We start from the raw sequence: 15,822 nt of genomic DNA, 5'->3' as shown, positions 1-15,822 counted from the left end.
AAGGCATCGCTTCCACATGGGGTTCCCCAGGGATCTGTTCTCGGCCCTCTTTTATTTTCACTTTATTTATTGCCTCTTGGTTCTGTTTTTAGAAAACATGGTGTTTCTTTTCATTTGTATGCTGATGACTGTCAGATCTATTTTCCATTGGGGCAGAATGGCACTTTCTGTCAACTTATTGAATGCCTCAACGATATAAAGTCGTGACTCTCATGTAATTTTTTAAGTTTGAATGACAGTAAGTCTGAAGTCATGGTGTTCAAACCAAGTAGCCAGGCCTCCCTGAATGTTGACCTCGGTTTATTGTCTCCGTTTCTTAAGAATTATGTCAAAAATCTAGGGGTCCAATTTGATGCTGATTTTAAATTTGAGAAGCAGATTTCTTGTGTTGTTCGGGACTGTTTTTATCAGCTTCGCCAGATTGCTAAGGTGAAATCTATTGTTTCACGCTCTGATATGGAAAAATTGATTCATGCTTTTGTCACAACTCGGCTGGATTACGGTAATTCTTTGTATGCAGGTGTCGGTCGGGCGGCACTGGCCCGTCTGCAACTTGTACAAAACTCTGCTGCTCGACTCCTAACTAGAACCTGCAGGCGTGAACATATCACCCCAATTTTAGCATCTCTTCACTGGCTCCCGGTACATTACCGAATACATTTTAAGATATTATTATTTGTTTTTAAATGTTTGAATAATCTTGCGCCGCCATATTTGTCAGAACTGCTTCAGCCTTACAGTCCAACCAGAACCCTCAGATCAGCTGACCACCTGCTTCTAGTAGTCCCAAGATCAAGGCTGAAGCTTAGGGGTGACCGTGCATTTGCGGTGATGGCGCCCAGGCTGTGGAACCAATTACCACTTACTATTAGACAGGCCCCCTCACTTACGGATTTTAAATCACGTCTTAAAACATTTTATTTTTCTTCAGCTTTTAATGTGCAATGACAGTTTATGACCTCGTCTTTTATTTATTTTATTTTATGTGTTTGTTTTATCTTTCAAAGTTGACTTATTTTGCTGTGTTTTGCTATGTAAAGCACTTTGGTCTCCTTGGCGGATTTTTAAATGTGCTATACAAATAAAGTTGATTGATTGATTGATTGATTGATAGAGGTGCAACAATTACTGTATTGGCTCGGATATAAGACTGTTTTTTGCATTGAAATAAGACTGAAAAAGTGGGGGTCGTCTTATATTTGCGGTCTGGACATTAAACCCATTCACGACACTAGATGGCGCCAGATATCATTGAAGCGATGTTCTGTCATGACAGTTCTCAGCTACTCTTTTTAGTTTAACCAGTTTGCATTATTTTTTTGCAATGTTTTTCCTTATTCAGATTTGTTTCAAGACTACAGTTACAGTTAGACTTCACTTTGATGGTTAATGCAGTTATTGCAATTTTGTAGGTTTATTTACATTTCAAAAACCAGAAGCTATTCATTTACGAATGTGATTGCACGTTAGTTTACATATTTAAATGTTCAGATATTAAGATTTGAATGAGGCAAAATAACATGCATTTTCTCTTAAAGATATTGTTATAATCTTTTCTTTCAGATGTACTGTAATTATTTTCTCTATAAAAATTAATTTGGTGTTCAAAAAGTCTTTTTTCAAACTTGAGTCTTGAAAAAGAGAGGGTCATCTTATAATCAGGGCCGTCTTATATTCGGGCTAATACGGTAATTGATTAATCGACGACTAATTGATTACCAAATTAATCAACAACTATTTTGATAATTGATTGACATGCCTCTACAACATAGCTTGTACATCGGGAACAGTGCCTCTGGATTGGCAGACCGGGGTGGTGGTCCCCCTTTTGAAGAAGGGGTACCGGAGGGTGTGTTCCAATTATAGAGGGATCACACTCCTCAGCCTCCCTGGTAAAGTCTATTTAGGGGTGCCGGAGAGGAGGTTCCGTCGGGAAGTTGAATCTCAGATCCAGGAGGAGCAGTGTGGTTTTCGCCCTGGCCGTGGAACAGTGGACCAACTCTACACCCTCGGCAGGGTGTACATGGGAGTTTGCCCAACCACTCTACATGTGTTTTGTGGATCTGGAGAAGGCCTTCGACCGTGTGTCCCATGGAGTCCTGTGGGGGGTGCTTCGGTTTTACAAGGTACCGAGCCCCTGGTAAGGGCTGTTCGGTCCCTGTACGACCGGTGACAGAATTTTATCCGCATTGCCGGCAGTAAGTCAAATTCGTTCCCAGTGAGGGTTGGGCTCCGCCAAGGCTGCCCTTTGCACCGATTCTGTTCATAATTTTTTATGGACAGAATTCCTAGGCGCAGCCCGAAGCGTTGAGTGTGTCCGTTTGGCGACTTCAGCATTGCATCTCTGCTTTTTGCAGATGATGTGGTGCTGTTGGCTTTATCAAGCCGTGACCTCCAACTCTCCCTGGAGCGGTTGGCAGTCAAGTGTGAAGTGGTTGGGATGAAGATCAGCACCTCCAAATCCGAGACTATGGTCCTCAGTCGGAAAAGGGTGGAGTGCCCTCTCCGGATCGGGGATGAGATCCTGGCCCAAGTGGAGGAGTTCAAGTATTTTGGGGTCTTGTTCACGTGTGAGGGTAGGAAGGAGCGGGAGATCGACAGGCGCATTGGTGCAGCATCTGCAGTAATGCGCACTCTGAACCGGTCCGTAGTGGTGAAGAAGGAGTTGAGCCGAAAGGCGAAGCTCTCGATTTACCAGTCGAACTACGTTCCTACCCTCACCTATGGTCACAAGCTGTGGGTCGTGGGTCGATCCCAGATACAAGCGGCTGAAATAAGTTTCCTCTGCAGGGTGTCCGGGCTCTCCCTCAGAGATAGGGTGAGAAGCTCGGTCATCCGGGAGGGACTCTGCGTCGAGCCGCTACTCCCTCCAAGTTGAGAGGAGCCAGCTGTGGTGGCTCGGGAATCTGGTTCGGATGACTCCTGGACGCCTCCCTGGAGAGGTGTTCCGGGCATGTCTCACCGGAAGGAGGCTCCGGGGACAACCCAAGACACGCTGGAGAGACCATCTCTCTCGGCTGGACTGGGAACGCCTTGGGATCCCGCTGGTGGAGCTGGTTGAAGTGGCTGGGGAGAGGGAAGTCTGGGCTTCCCTGTTGAGGCTGCTGTCCCCTGCGACACGATCCCGGAGCAAGCGGAAGATGATGGATGAATATTTTGATAACCAATTAATCGTTTAGGACCTTCTTCACCTTAAATTTGTCTAAATTCTTGAAATTATTCCATTCATATAACCAAAGGTGGGTCGTAATGTGTTACATTTATTCAGTTACATTTACTTGAGTAACTTTATGAGAAAAATGTACTTCTTAGAGTAGTTTTACCAATCATTACTTTTTACTTTTATTTGAATATATTTGTGAAGAAACACTACTCTTACTCCACTACTTTGGGCTACACTAGAGTCATTACATTTTTCGTCTTTATTCTACATATTGGACGGGTGATACTTCATAATGTTGTTCTGGTCTGAATTTAATGATTTTTGTGCCATCTTTTTGGCCTAACATGGTCATGTAATAGGTTATAGTACAGTATACGTAGTAATAACAGTTCATGTCGATGAAGTTGTGCTCAGAAAAAAAATATACCTTTATTTTAGTTTGTTTAATCAGACATTGTAAGCAGTTATTCACAATGTTACTCATTACTGGAGCGTTCTTTTTAACGAATACTTTTTTTTACTTGTACTTGAGGAAATCTTAGGATGACTACTTTTACTTGAGTAATATTATTTAGCAGTAACGCTACTTTTACTTGAATAAAACTTTTGGCTATTCTACCCACTTCTGTATATAACTTCTCAGTTGTAAATATTATCAGATTTCTTTATTATATTTTTGTTAAGTCAAAGTAGGACATGAACAGAAATCCAATTTTATTTTGGAAAACAACAATTCACATTTTTGCCTATTTTCAGACATCTTACTGTCTAAACTACCCCCTTAATAAGGCTGCAACAACTAATCGATTAAATCAATTAAAATCAATAATAAATTAGCTGCCAACGAATTTGATTACCGATACAGTGGAAACTACAGTTAAGTCAGGAAGCTGTAATAAAATATTAGTTTTGAAGGAAATTGTCATCCATTTTGTCTTCATTGTTACTTACAACATTCTGAAAACAACTTCAAGGTTAATTGTTAAGGTAATTGAAAAAAGTGACATTTATTCGATTAATCGTATAATCAATCAACCGATTAATCGATTATGAACAATATCGTTAGTTGCGGCCCTAATATGTGACAATTAATGAGCATCAGGAGCAAGGGCTTAGGTTTGGTCTCAACAATGTAGAAACGATATAACAGTATAACCTGCCTACGCTGTTCAATTCAAACCTTTGTTTCTCAAAAACTACTAAAGAAACATATTTAAAACTTCCAGAAAAAATTTGTCTGAAGACCACTCAACTTTGTCTAAATAAAGAAATTAAATATAACTGAAAAACTTCTTTTTCAGGGAATAATAAATAGATAAAAATGGATCTGTCCTTCAGGTAAAACACTACTGCTTTTATCCACAAGCACAGCCAAACTGAACAAAAAAAAAAAAGAAAATCCTGTGGGCTGCTTTAAGACCACATAAATAAAATAAAAAGTAAAATTAGGGAGAAGAGGGTAGACCTCGTTTCACTACATTTCTCACAGTTAATTTAACGTTAACAGTAGGGGTGTAACGGCACACAAAAATCTCGGTTCGGTACGTAGCTCGGTTTTGAGGTCACGGTTCGGTTCATTTTCGGTACAGTTAGAAAACAAAATGCAAAATATAAATGTGCTAGTTGTTTATTACACACCTTTGTGCTTTCAACAATAGAAACATTAGCCTATACAAAGCTAGAATTCTGCTCAAAAAGTATCGGGTATTTAAAGATAATCCAACAACAATTTGCCTTTCAGATTGGTCAGCTTTCTTTCAGAAAGAAGAAAAAAGAAGTCCTGTGCTAAAGAGAAAAGCAATCCCAATGACCAAGATTTTAACATGTATTTTACAAATGAAATGTCTCAATGAATCTTTTTTTTCTTTTTCTTATGAACGATTTTCAAAAGCTTTATTGGTGGATTTTCTCAAGTTAAAGCGCCACACAGAAATTAATAAAATTAATTGTTTAAGCAGGATCTGTGTATTATTCTTATTATTTAATTACAGGTGTTAAAGCTCATTTCATTCTATTTAAATGGGCTATTATTTATTTTTTTATGTGTTTATATTTTACAAATGTGATGTAGTATTCATTTAAATTGTATATTTTATGTTGTATAACTTTAGTTCCTATGTGAATATTAGTTCCTGCTTGTTTTGTTGTGGTAGGAGGGTTTTGTATTGAATACGGGGCCGTGTTGGTTATTATAGCAGAGAATACAGCAGTAAATCAACAAAGACAAGTCAACTGTGCCCCGATCTACCACTCAAGAGATCTGATGGACTCAAAAAGTGGGTTACGATTGCATATAAGTTTGAAAATCGACCTGTTCCACCGTATTTTGACGTGAGTGACTTCCGGTCCGCCCGATCCTACCTACCAGTAGTAGTATTGACGCAGGAAGGTCGTATCTCGCGTCAAATAATAAACTCTGCCGTTCTTTTCGCGTGCGTCGTGTTGAGCCGCTTCTGGGACGCGCCTAACACGTGGCCGCACTGCGACTTGTGTGCATTGGCTGATTGACTTTAACGCCCGCGTTTCACTGCGTTCTCGCTGCGGCCACGTTCTCGCTCCGTTGACGTTTCTGGGTCATACTGTCCTACCGTTTTGGTCCTCATTATAGTAGAGAAGACGGCGTAAAGAAACTGTAACCCGATCGACTCACATTCTCGAAAAGTAAGGGTTACATTACATCAGAAACTCGTTCGGTACGCCTCCGTTCCGAACCGAGCACCACGTACCGAAACGGTTAAATACAAATACGTGTACCGTTACACCCTTAGTTAACAGTAGAAAACATATACAGGAGGACCCTTCTCTCTAAGCGAGTTTGCAGGTTAGCAAGTTCAAACAGTTTAATGTTATGCTAACTCTGATGCAGGTCACACTTTCAGTCGCAAAATTTGTGGTGTGTTCCCCACTTCTACAACATTGATGTCTTTTTACATTTCTTACAGTGGCTGCCAATGGCTGGAAAAAAAACTAATATTCCTGATATCTAATGTTTGTGTGTGTGTGTGTGTGTTTGCTTGTTTGTTGGGGGCGTGAAGTCATCAGCCAATCAAATAAGCGTTTAGGAGGGAAAAAATGGACTGGCAAATTCAGCAAGTGAAACGAGGTACATGTAAGTCTGCACATAATGAAAATAATTCACTTAATAATGGTGGGGTCAGTTGCAACAATTAAAACATATGGGAAGACAATCTATATGACATATGACTAAAGTCATTATACTCCGAAGACAAGGTTGCTTAAAAGTTGGTGGGAACCTACGCCCTTGGTCAGGAGGGTGCTAGTATATTTAATAATAATGTTGTAGTGATGACAAATTCCAGCAGAAGGTTAAATGCTGCCACGCACATTCTTAAGTAAACCAGGTTAGTTAAAAAAAAAAAAAAAAAAAAAAACGAGAAAGTTTGAATTTCTTCCATCTTGGGAGTTCTAATTAATTTATAAACAAGACACTTCAAAATCACCCAATCCTTTTGTGCAGTCATGAGGTTATTTGAAGCTGAACTAAGCTATTGTGTCACCAAACTGACATTCATTTATGTATTGCTCATTCATAAATATACAACAAATCCTTCCCCCAAGAGCCCGAGTGCAGTGAGCGCTGTAAACATCCTTTTGACGTGTTAAGGCTTCAAATTTACTGCCAAAAATTCATAATATACAAATTCACAGCCAGTAAGTCAAAAGAGTCTATTTTTTTTCTTCACATTCTCAAGTGTTAACTCTAGCGTGTTGATCGTCGTCCATCCGGTAAGTAACGTCCACAATACACAAAATGACGTAACAGCTTTGCAGTTTAATCAAATGAAGACGAAGCGACAAGGCCCATCGGCGTAACAGACTTACTTCCCCTGCTTTAATCACGTCAGATCATTATAGTACACTGGAAGCAAGGAAAACCAAACATTTGTTCAACGCTATGAATAAATACTTTCTGAAAAATATACATAAAAGCTGCCATAGACACATCAGAGTTTTTTTGTATGTTACATTCATCCATCAGGCTCTCTAGCAGGGAAAATACTTTTGCAGTCCTTCCGCTTCCTCTTGAAATATGATAATTTCCAAACGCATACACTCAAATTGGATCGCCCCTCCTCAATATGTTCTCTTTTCCAGGAGCAATTCGTTGCAAATATTAAAAGAAAAAAAACTCATTCCATTCCCAGACCGTGCAGGAATATTGTAAACAGTTTTTCTACTTTGGTCATAAAATTAGAAATGCCTGGTGAATGAAACCTTCACATATGAAAAGGTTTAGAACTGGTAAAAAAGAAATGTTGTGGATAATTACATGGAAAAGTCTGAAAGAAAAGCATAAAAATGTTTGGATGTAATTAATAGGGACATGCTTAACCATAATTGTAGATTTAGCTGTATGACTTCAATCCTGATTTCGCAAATATTATCACAGCAAAACAATGGATCGGTGAAAATGAGCAAATCTATACAAAATGTGTGTAGAATATAAACGGAGTAATATTGGAGTTTAAAAAAGAGAGTCCAGATCAACAAAATATTGAGATTTCAGTAAACATAGTTTCATAGAGTATTTTCATATTACACAACAGCAAATCCACTTTCACAGGACTTGGCCATGCGATACCCAAAAACCGATAATCCGTTGTAACATATATATTATTATTTAGCAGTATATTTTCTCATTAATAGATTAAAATGTTGTCACTTCATGAACTCTTTACACAATATGACAAATATGAAACAATACTATTTTCCCTCCCAGTCAAAATAGAATGTGATACATACAGTGGGGCAAATAAGTATTTAGTCAACCACCAATTGTGCAAGTTCTCCTACTTGAAAAGATTAGAGAGGCCTGTAATTGTCAACATAGGTAAACCTCAACCATGAGAGACAGATTGTGGAAAAAAGTAACAGAAAATCACATTGTTAGCTTTTTAAAGAATTTATTTCCGAATTAGAGTGGAGAAGAAGTATTTGGTCACCAACAAACAAGCAAGATTTCTGGCTGTCAAAGAGGTCTAACTTCTTCTAACGAGGTCTAACGAGGCTCCACTCATTACCTGTATTAATGGCACCTGTTTTAACTCATAATCGGTATAAAAGACACCTGTCCACAACCTCAGTCAGTCACACCCCAAACTCAACTAAGGCCAAGACCAAAGAGCTGTCAAAGGACACCAGAGACAAAATTGTAGACCTGCACCAGGCTGGGAAGACTAAATCTGCAATAGGTAAAACGCTTGGTGTAAAGAAATCAACTGTGGGAGCAATAATTAGAAAATGGAAGACATACAAGACCACTGATAATCTCCCTTGATCTGGGGCTCAATGCACGATCTCACCCCGTGGCTTCAAAATGATAACAAGAACGGTGAGCAAATATCCCAGAACCACACGGGGGGACCTAGTGAATGACCTACAGAGAGCTGGGACCGCAGTAACAAAGGATACAATCAGTAACACAATGCGCCGCCAGGGACTCAAATCCTCAAAGCCAGACGTGTCACCCTGCTGAAGCCAGTACACGTCCAGGCCTGTCTGCGGTTCGCTAGAGAGCATCTGGATGATCCAAAAGAGGACTGGGAGAATGTATTTTGGTCAGATGAAACCAAAATAGAACTTTTTGGTAGAAACACAGGTTTTTGTGTTTGGAGGACAAAGAATACTGAATTACATCTGAAGAACACCATATCCACTGTGAAGCATGGGGGTGGAAACATTATGCTTTGGGGCTGTTTTTCTGCAAAGGGACCAGGACGACTGATCTGTGTAAAGGAAAGAATGAATGTGGCCATGTATCGAGAGATGTTGAGTGAAAATCACCTTCCATCAGCAAGGGCATTGAAGATGAGATGTGGCTGGGTCTTTCAGCATGACAATGATCCCAAACACACAGCTAGGGCAACAAAGGAGTGGCTTTGTAAGAAGCATTTCAAGGTCCTGGAGTAGCCTAACCAGTCTCAAGATCTCAACCCCATAGAAAATCTGTGGAGGGAGTTGAAAGTCCGTGTTGCCCAACGACAGCCCCAAAACATCACTGCTCTAGAGGAGATCTGCATGGAAGAATGGGCCAAAATACCAGCAACAGTGTGTGAAAAGCTTGTGACAACTTACAGAAAACGTTTGGCCTCTGTTATTGCCAACAAAGCGTACATAACAAAGTACTGAGATAAACTTTTGGTATTGACAGAATACTTATTTTCCACCATGATTTGCAAATTCTTTAAAAATCAAACAATGTGATATTGTTTTTTTTTCTCCACATTCTGTCTCTCATGGTTGAGGTTTACCCATGTTGACAATTACAGGCCTCTCTAATATTTTCAAGTGGGAGAACTTGCAAAATTAGTGGTTGACTAATTACTTACTTGCCCTACTGTATGTGATTTTGAGCATGAAAGAATCCATTGATCGAAAGTCGGATGAGGTTCTTGTGTCACTGTAAGGTGTGGTTCGTATTAAAAAGAAAAAAACTGAGGACGTTACGATTTATGCTGGGCTGACACGCCTTTCCAGTAGTCCAAAATGTCGTGCAGGTCCTCATCCTTTGCAAACTGCACCTTCTTGCGGAGCGCGTGACCTGCCGCCATGTATTCATCATCTTTGTGCCGTTTTCGGTGGAGTTTGAATCGCTCCCAGATGCTGTGTGAAGGTTTGCAGTAATACTCTGGACTGGAAGAGTAGCTCAGGTTGTGGTACTGAGCTGGCAGCTGGGAGTAAGCCAAGTCTCTGGAACGGGAGTGTGAGAGAGGCTCCAGCATGGGCGACTTCATACCATCGGGTCCATCCAGCTCCTCGATCTGAGTGTCGGGATAGGAGTGACGGTGGTCGCCATACTGACGGATCTTCTCAGCTTCGGCCCTCAGGATGGCAGCGGCGGGTGTCACCGTAAGGATAGTGTCTCCTGTCGGGGAGGTTTTCTCAATGTACCGGGATTCGGTACGGTAAGGTCGAGGGCTTCGCATTCCTGAGGCAGTGCTTGGCCTTTTTGGAGAGGCGTCTGAGGATCGATGTCTCTGAAGAGAATGGTGGTAGCTGTCCTTGTAAGGAGGGGACAGGAGTCCTGGTTTATTCTGCGGCTGCTCAGATATGAGCACCAACTGGGGCTCTGCGTTAGACACAGCTCCAGATCTTACCCCTTGATAAGATGTGGAGTCTGTCTTTAGAGCATCAATGCAATTGTTAATGATCTGGTTGACTTTATCAACCTCTTTTGCAATGGTGGAAATCTCGGCCACAGAACCCTGGCTGTTCCCTGCCATTCCCATGTCACACTCCCTGCGTTCGTGGTGGTCCAGACTTCGCACCTCCATGTAACTACCCTTCATCATTTTTGGAGTGTTGCTTATTTCTTGAAATTTGTACTGATCCATTTCACTAGCTGGCGGCAGGTAAGGCATGCGTGCCATGCTCTCCCCGGTCAGCAACTGTTTCTGTGACATGCGAGAAATAGTCCCACCCTCCAGTTCCTGTCCGTATTTCAACTCCATAATGTTTTTCTTTAGGCTCCCTGCCTTTTTGTGCTTTTCGTCTTGCTGGCGCTTGCGTCGCAAGCAGTAATAAACCACACCTAGAAAGATGACCATACTGAAGAGACAGCCCAAAATGGTCATGATGTAATGAGTGGCAGTTGTGTTGTTTGTGTCCTTCAACTTTCCCTTCCAGGGTCCGGTGGTGATTGTCAGACAAGTGTGGTTTCGTCTCAGCGAGTTTCGAATAGAAGAAACACAGTACGTGTAGTTCGTGTGAGGTTTGAGCTGCTTCAGATCGATGTCCTCATTGATTTCCTTAAGGGTTTGGATATCCGTAAAAAAACTGTTGTTGTACAGAACCAGAATGTACATCTTTTTGAAAGGATAAGGAATCTGAACTGTGATAGTGGCGCCTGTATTGGAGACGTGCTTCAGTTTCATCAGTGGTTTTGCTTCTACCTCGTTGATGGTTGTACTGATGTTGTAGGCAATGATGTCCTCTGGCTCTGTCCCTGATGGACAATCCTCTAACCCGCAAAGGGTGAAGTCTGGTGGAGGAGTCGTGGGTTCCCTTGGCAATGGAAAAAATGGTGTTATGTAGTCATCAGTGCACACGGTGGTGAGCATGTGAAGAGCATTTCGGTACGTGGGATTGTTTGGGTTCTGACTTAGGAGACTGTACCCAGACACGCCACTTGGTGAGTCACAGACCATCCGCTCATTTGTCCTGTTGGGGAAAATCGAGAGCCACTTGACAAAACCAAGCAGTTCACAGGAGCAGTTGAAAGGATTTGTGTAGAGCTCACAGGTTGTCAGCTTAGTTAAACTGGTGAACGTGGAGCCATCCAACTGTTGGATTCGGTTCATAGACAAGTCAATGTTTTCGATGTTGGGGCATTCCCAAAAGGCATTGGGTGTCACAGTCTCAATCAGGTTTGCCTGGAGGTAGAGGTACTGCAGCTTCCCAAGACCCCTGAGGATCCCTTCTGTTAAGTTGCGTAACTTGTTGAAGCCCATTTGAAGAACTTGTAAGTTGAATTGAGCGGAAAAGGCCCCGTCTTCTATGTAAGAGATTTCATTCTTGGTCAGGTTCAGGTAGGTCAGGTTGGCAAAGCGACTCAGGGCAGAGTACTGAATACTTTTAATCTTGTTTTCATTCATACGAAGGTCCACAATGGTGCTGTTGATGTGCTGCGGGATAGCCTCATAAGGTGGTTGATTTTGGCTGCAGATCGCCAGCCACACAAAGCCCTTTTCACCCTCAATTAACCAGCAGTCTCCTCTGACTTGACCTACGTGGGTCAAATAAACAATGGCTGCAGTCCAAAGCAGGGCAGTGCTCGCCATGCCACACCTGCCAGCCATTGGTGCCTCCCTGCGAGTCATGTCGGTGAATGATAAACAAAGAGAAGGCAACGCCGCTACGGTTTCAATTCAGCTGAAGCGATCTTGTGTTCAGGACCAGAGGGAGCCCGTTCAGCCGTCTCCTCGTCATGGATGGAGTCTCATTCATTTAGATTGGAAGTCGGTGGCCTTGTGGGGATTTCACCATCTTGGGTTTATTTGTGCTCTTTGTCTCAGAAGCAAACATTGTGGAATTGCCTCGTTTTAATGTCCCTCCAACGCCCTTCCCGTTTGCATCACCTTCTTGATGGAGTAATAACCTGTAACACAGATTTGATAACGTCAATTAATCTTCATCACAATGACAAATGCACATTTATTAATAAATGCATGTTTGTTGTCGAGATATGCTTTGCTTTTTCCTGCTCTGGCAATTATTCCTTAAACACGAATACGTGTGGCAGACTATTAAAACAAGCTATTGGCCAATTACTACTTGACAGTTTAGTGAAAGGCAAAGTCCCAGTTGTCTCACCATTAACCTGCACACTGTTAGACGCTGGGCGGCCTGCGTTTAGACACCACATTAGATCAATTACATAGCACAGTGGGCAACTGCGCGCTGGATCAATGTGTTTAGGGTTTTCATCTGACAACCTCAATGCATAAAGCACTCATTTAAGTGCACAGTCTTATTCCAGAGAAAATAAGGACTTTGTGTATGAGTTGGGTATTGGTGGCTCGTGCTTGTTCAGCGGTGTTAAACGGATTTTAGTTCGCAGGACACATTCATCCCAATTTGATCTCAAATGGGTGGGCCATTAAATTCATGGCTTAATATGTTTTTAAATAACATCCAGCACTTTAATGTAAATAAAAGAGGCCCATATTTTAAGCATGTTCACATTGCTAAATATCCTGTTGCATTTATCATAATCAGTCTTGAAACATTGCTACTAGATATATTAATTTTTCAGAGTTGCATTCTTAACAGTGCAAAGGTAGCACAACTGTATTTAATGTAAAATGAAGCTCTTATCATGCTATTAATGTTTACTATGACATTTTTAGTTGGAGCATAAATGCAAGCTGTAGTTCACATAAACACTTGACAGCTTACAAAAACTAACAAAAAAAAATGAACCTTGAAAAATTTTTCACAAATAGGCCTACCAGGCAAGTCATTTTCTATGTTAACCTCTGCAGACTGAACTGAAAATGACACATGGTCCAGTTTTACACGCAGTTTGTTAATTAGTTTTAGAAATCCATGCAACAAAAACTGTCAGAGTACTGGCATACAGTCATTAGGGGATAGATTTTTGACTAAATATGCCTGATTATTTGTGCATGTATTCAGTTTCTGTTAAGATTGGTTTCGATAGGGTGGAATAAATTCTTTCCTACGTCCTATATTTCATTTGTCCCAGAGAATTTTGTCATGTCCATCTTCTTAGGTCAGCAAACCACCGTAATTTTCGTACTATAAGCCACTACTTTTTCCCCTCATTTTGAATCCTGCGGCATATACTCCAGTGCGACTTATTTGTAGATTTATTTGGGTTAATAGGTAACAATTTATTTGACAGTGGCATCATAAGAGTGCCATAAAAAAGATGATGGACATCAGTTGTAGGACATTGACTAAGCAATTCAAGCGATGACAAAATTCTCTGGGACAAATGAAATATAGGACGTAGGAAAGAATTTGTTCCACCGTATTGAAACCAATCTTAACAGAAACTGAATACATGCACAAATAATCAAGGATATGTAGTCAAAAATCTATCCCTAATGACTGTATGCCGGCACTCTGACAGTTTTTGTTGCATGGATTTCTAAAACTAATTAAAAAAACTGCATGTAAAACTGGACCATGTGTCATTTTCCGTACAGTCTGCAGAGGTTACCATAGAAAATAGAAAAACGCTGGATGTTATGACAAATAACAATAAATGACATCTGTTATAAGGATTTATTAATGCTCATGACAGTGTCATGTCATAATTATGATTGTCTTTAGAAAGTCCTATGGCGCCACTGTCAAATAAAGTGTTACCAAATACCATAACTAGCAATTAATGAAACCACCGGAACAGTAACTGAAGAAAGAATTAGCACAGAACATGAATTTTGATTGTTATTTACATCTTTACTGCTGCAACGCATGCTAGGAGGCATGTTGGATGACAAAAGTTTTGACAGTGGGCGGCGGCAGAGGTTGACCATATCCTCAAGGGAGCAGTGTTGACCAAATGAAACTTTGCAGTCAATTCATTCAAAGCTTCATGGTGGTTCATTTGGTCTTATGATGCCACTGTCAAACAAAGTGTTACCGGTTAATATCTTTTGGTGTAAATACCCCATAATACAATGAGGACAGCTGCGACTTATTGTCCAGTGCGGCTTATCTATGAACTAGGGCTGTCAAAATTATCGCGTTTACAGGCGGTAACTCTTTTTTTAAATTTTTTATTAACCACGTTAAAATATTTAACGCATTTAAGGCATGCGCGGAACGACCCACTCACGCATTGCCGCGAACAGACTACTATGGCGCCGTTTTATGTATATTGAGAGTTAAGAGGCAGAGACAAGCGAGTGGAATGGACACAGGCATTCATTAGAGCCGCGCTATTTATTGGTGTCAGCTTTGGCATCTCTTTCATAACAGTTATAACTATTGTGGCAGGCGACGTGGTGAAGAATGACAAGAGATGAGGTTTTTCTTAAAACCTTGTAATAGTACACAATGCAGGGAAGGTATACCATTTGCAGCCACCACTGACAGTCATGGTTGCCCAACTTCCCATCGTGCATTTCGGCAGCTAAGAACACTTAAGTCACTACAGTATCATTTAGTAAAGGCAAAACAAAAACAATACAGTGGTACCTCTACATACGAAGTTAATCCGTTCCAGGACCTTGTTTGTAAGTCGAAATGGTCGTATGTCGAGCAGGATTTTCCCATAGGAATACATTATAATTCCATTAATTCGTTCCACAGCCCAAAAACCTGCACTAAATCCTTAAAAAATACTGCTGGTGCTATTACAAATAGCAATTACACGTAGCAAAACAAATAAATTATAAATCAAAATTGGAATAATATAATAAAAAGAATAATAATAATTCCTGTAATAGTGTAACGAATCGGGTTCTAATAAGACGGACGTTTTTTTGTGTACCTGAACGCACCGCGGTGCTGACGTGCCTGGACCGGTGAGCTTGAGTTTCACTTTCACTTTGAATGTTCTCTTGAGAACACCGTCAGTTGCGGCAGACAGCAGGCGTTTTGTGTTGAATAAGTTGTGAAAGAAATGATGAAAACGTGGCGAAGCTGGCGATTTCTTTGGAGATGTTACCACTATAAGAATTGTCAGCTTAACTTATAAAGACTGGCGAACGATGGTCGGAGGAGGACCGTGGAGATGTAATGTTGAGCCATTTCACGGATGCCCACCCCACGCTCATATTTTTCTGTCATTTGCATCTTCATTTCGAAGGTAAGCATCAACTTTTTCCTTGTTTCACCACCTGTACCAACCTTTTCTGAAACCTGTGTTGATTTGTCACACAAGGAAATCCGCCGTGCATTCGTCTGCGGTGCTGCCATTGTCGTCGTATTTCGAGCATGTCGTCGGATGTAGAAACAAATGGCGAGTTAAATTTTACGTCGGATGTCGAAAAGTTCGTGTGTCGAAGCGATCGTATGTAGAGGTACCACTGTATTCCTATCGCTCAAAAAAAAAAAATGTTCACAAAAAGAAAAGCGGTCAATGTAAAGAGAACTGGCATTCCCAATCAAAAAAGCTATGCAAAATAATACTCTTCAATACTATTCAAACATTTCGTTTATCT

At 40.9% G+C, this 15,822-nt stretch overlaps 1 protein-coding gene across 9 annotated transcripts in view; it reads right to left on the bottom strand.

Annotated features, from left to right (window-relative positions):
- Positions 1-9,478: 9,478 nt before the first annotated feature.
- elfn1a (extracellular leucine-rich repeat and fibronectin type III domain containing 1a) overlaps positions 9,479-15,822 on the bottom strand; it is a 233,279-nt gene continuing 226,935 nt past the window's right edge. For all 9 annotated transcript variants that reach the window (XM_057860886.1, XM_057860885.1, XM_057860883.1 and 6 more), the window contains one exon: positions 9,479-12,281. In XM_057860886.1, coding sequence (XP_057716869.1) covers positions 9,628-12,003 — 2,376 coding nt within the window. In that variant the 5' untranslated portion in view covers positions 12,004-12,281 and the 3' untranslated portion in view covers positions 9,479-9,627. The remainder of the gene's footprint in view (positions 12,282-15,822) is intronic.

The sequence above is a fragment of the Corythoichthys intestinalis genome, chromosome 16, assembly GCF_030265065.1.
Source record: "Corythoichthys intestinalis isolate RoL2023-P3 chromosome 16, ASM3026506v1, whole genome shotgun sequence".
In the NCBI taxonomy this organism is placed as follows: domain Eukaryota; kingdom Metazoa; phylum Chordata; class Actinopteri; order Syngnathiformes; family Syngnathidae; genus Corythoichthys; species Corythoichthys intestinalis.
This window is presented reverse-complemented; position numbering and strand designations above follow the sequence as displayed.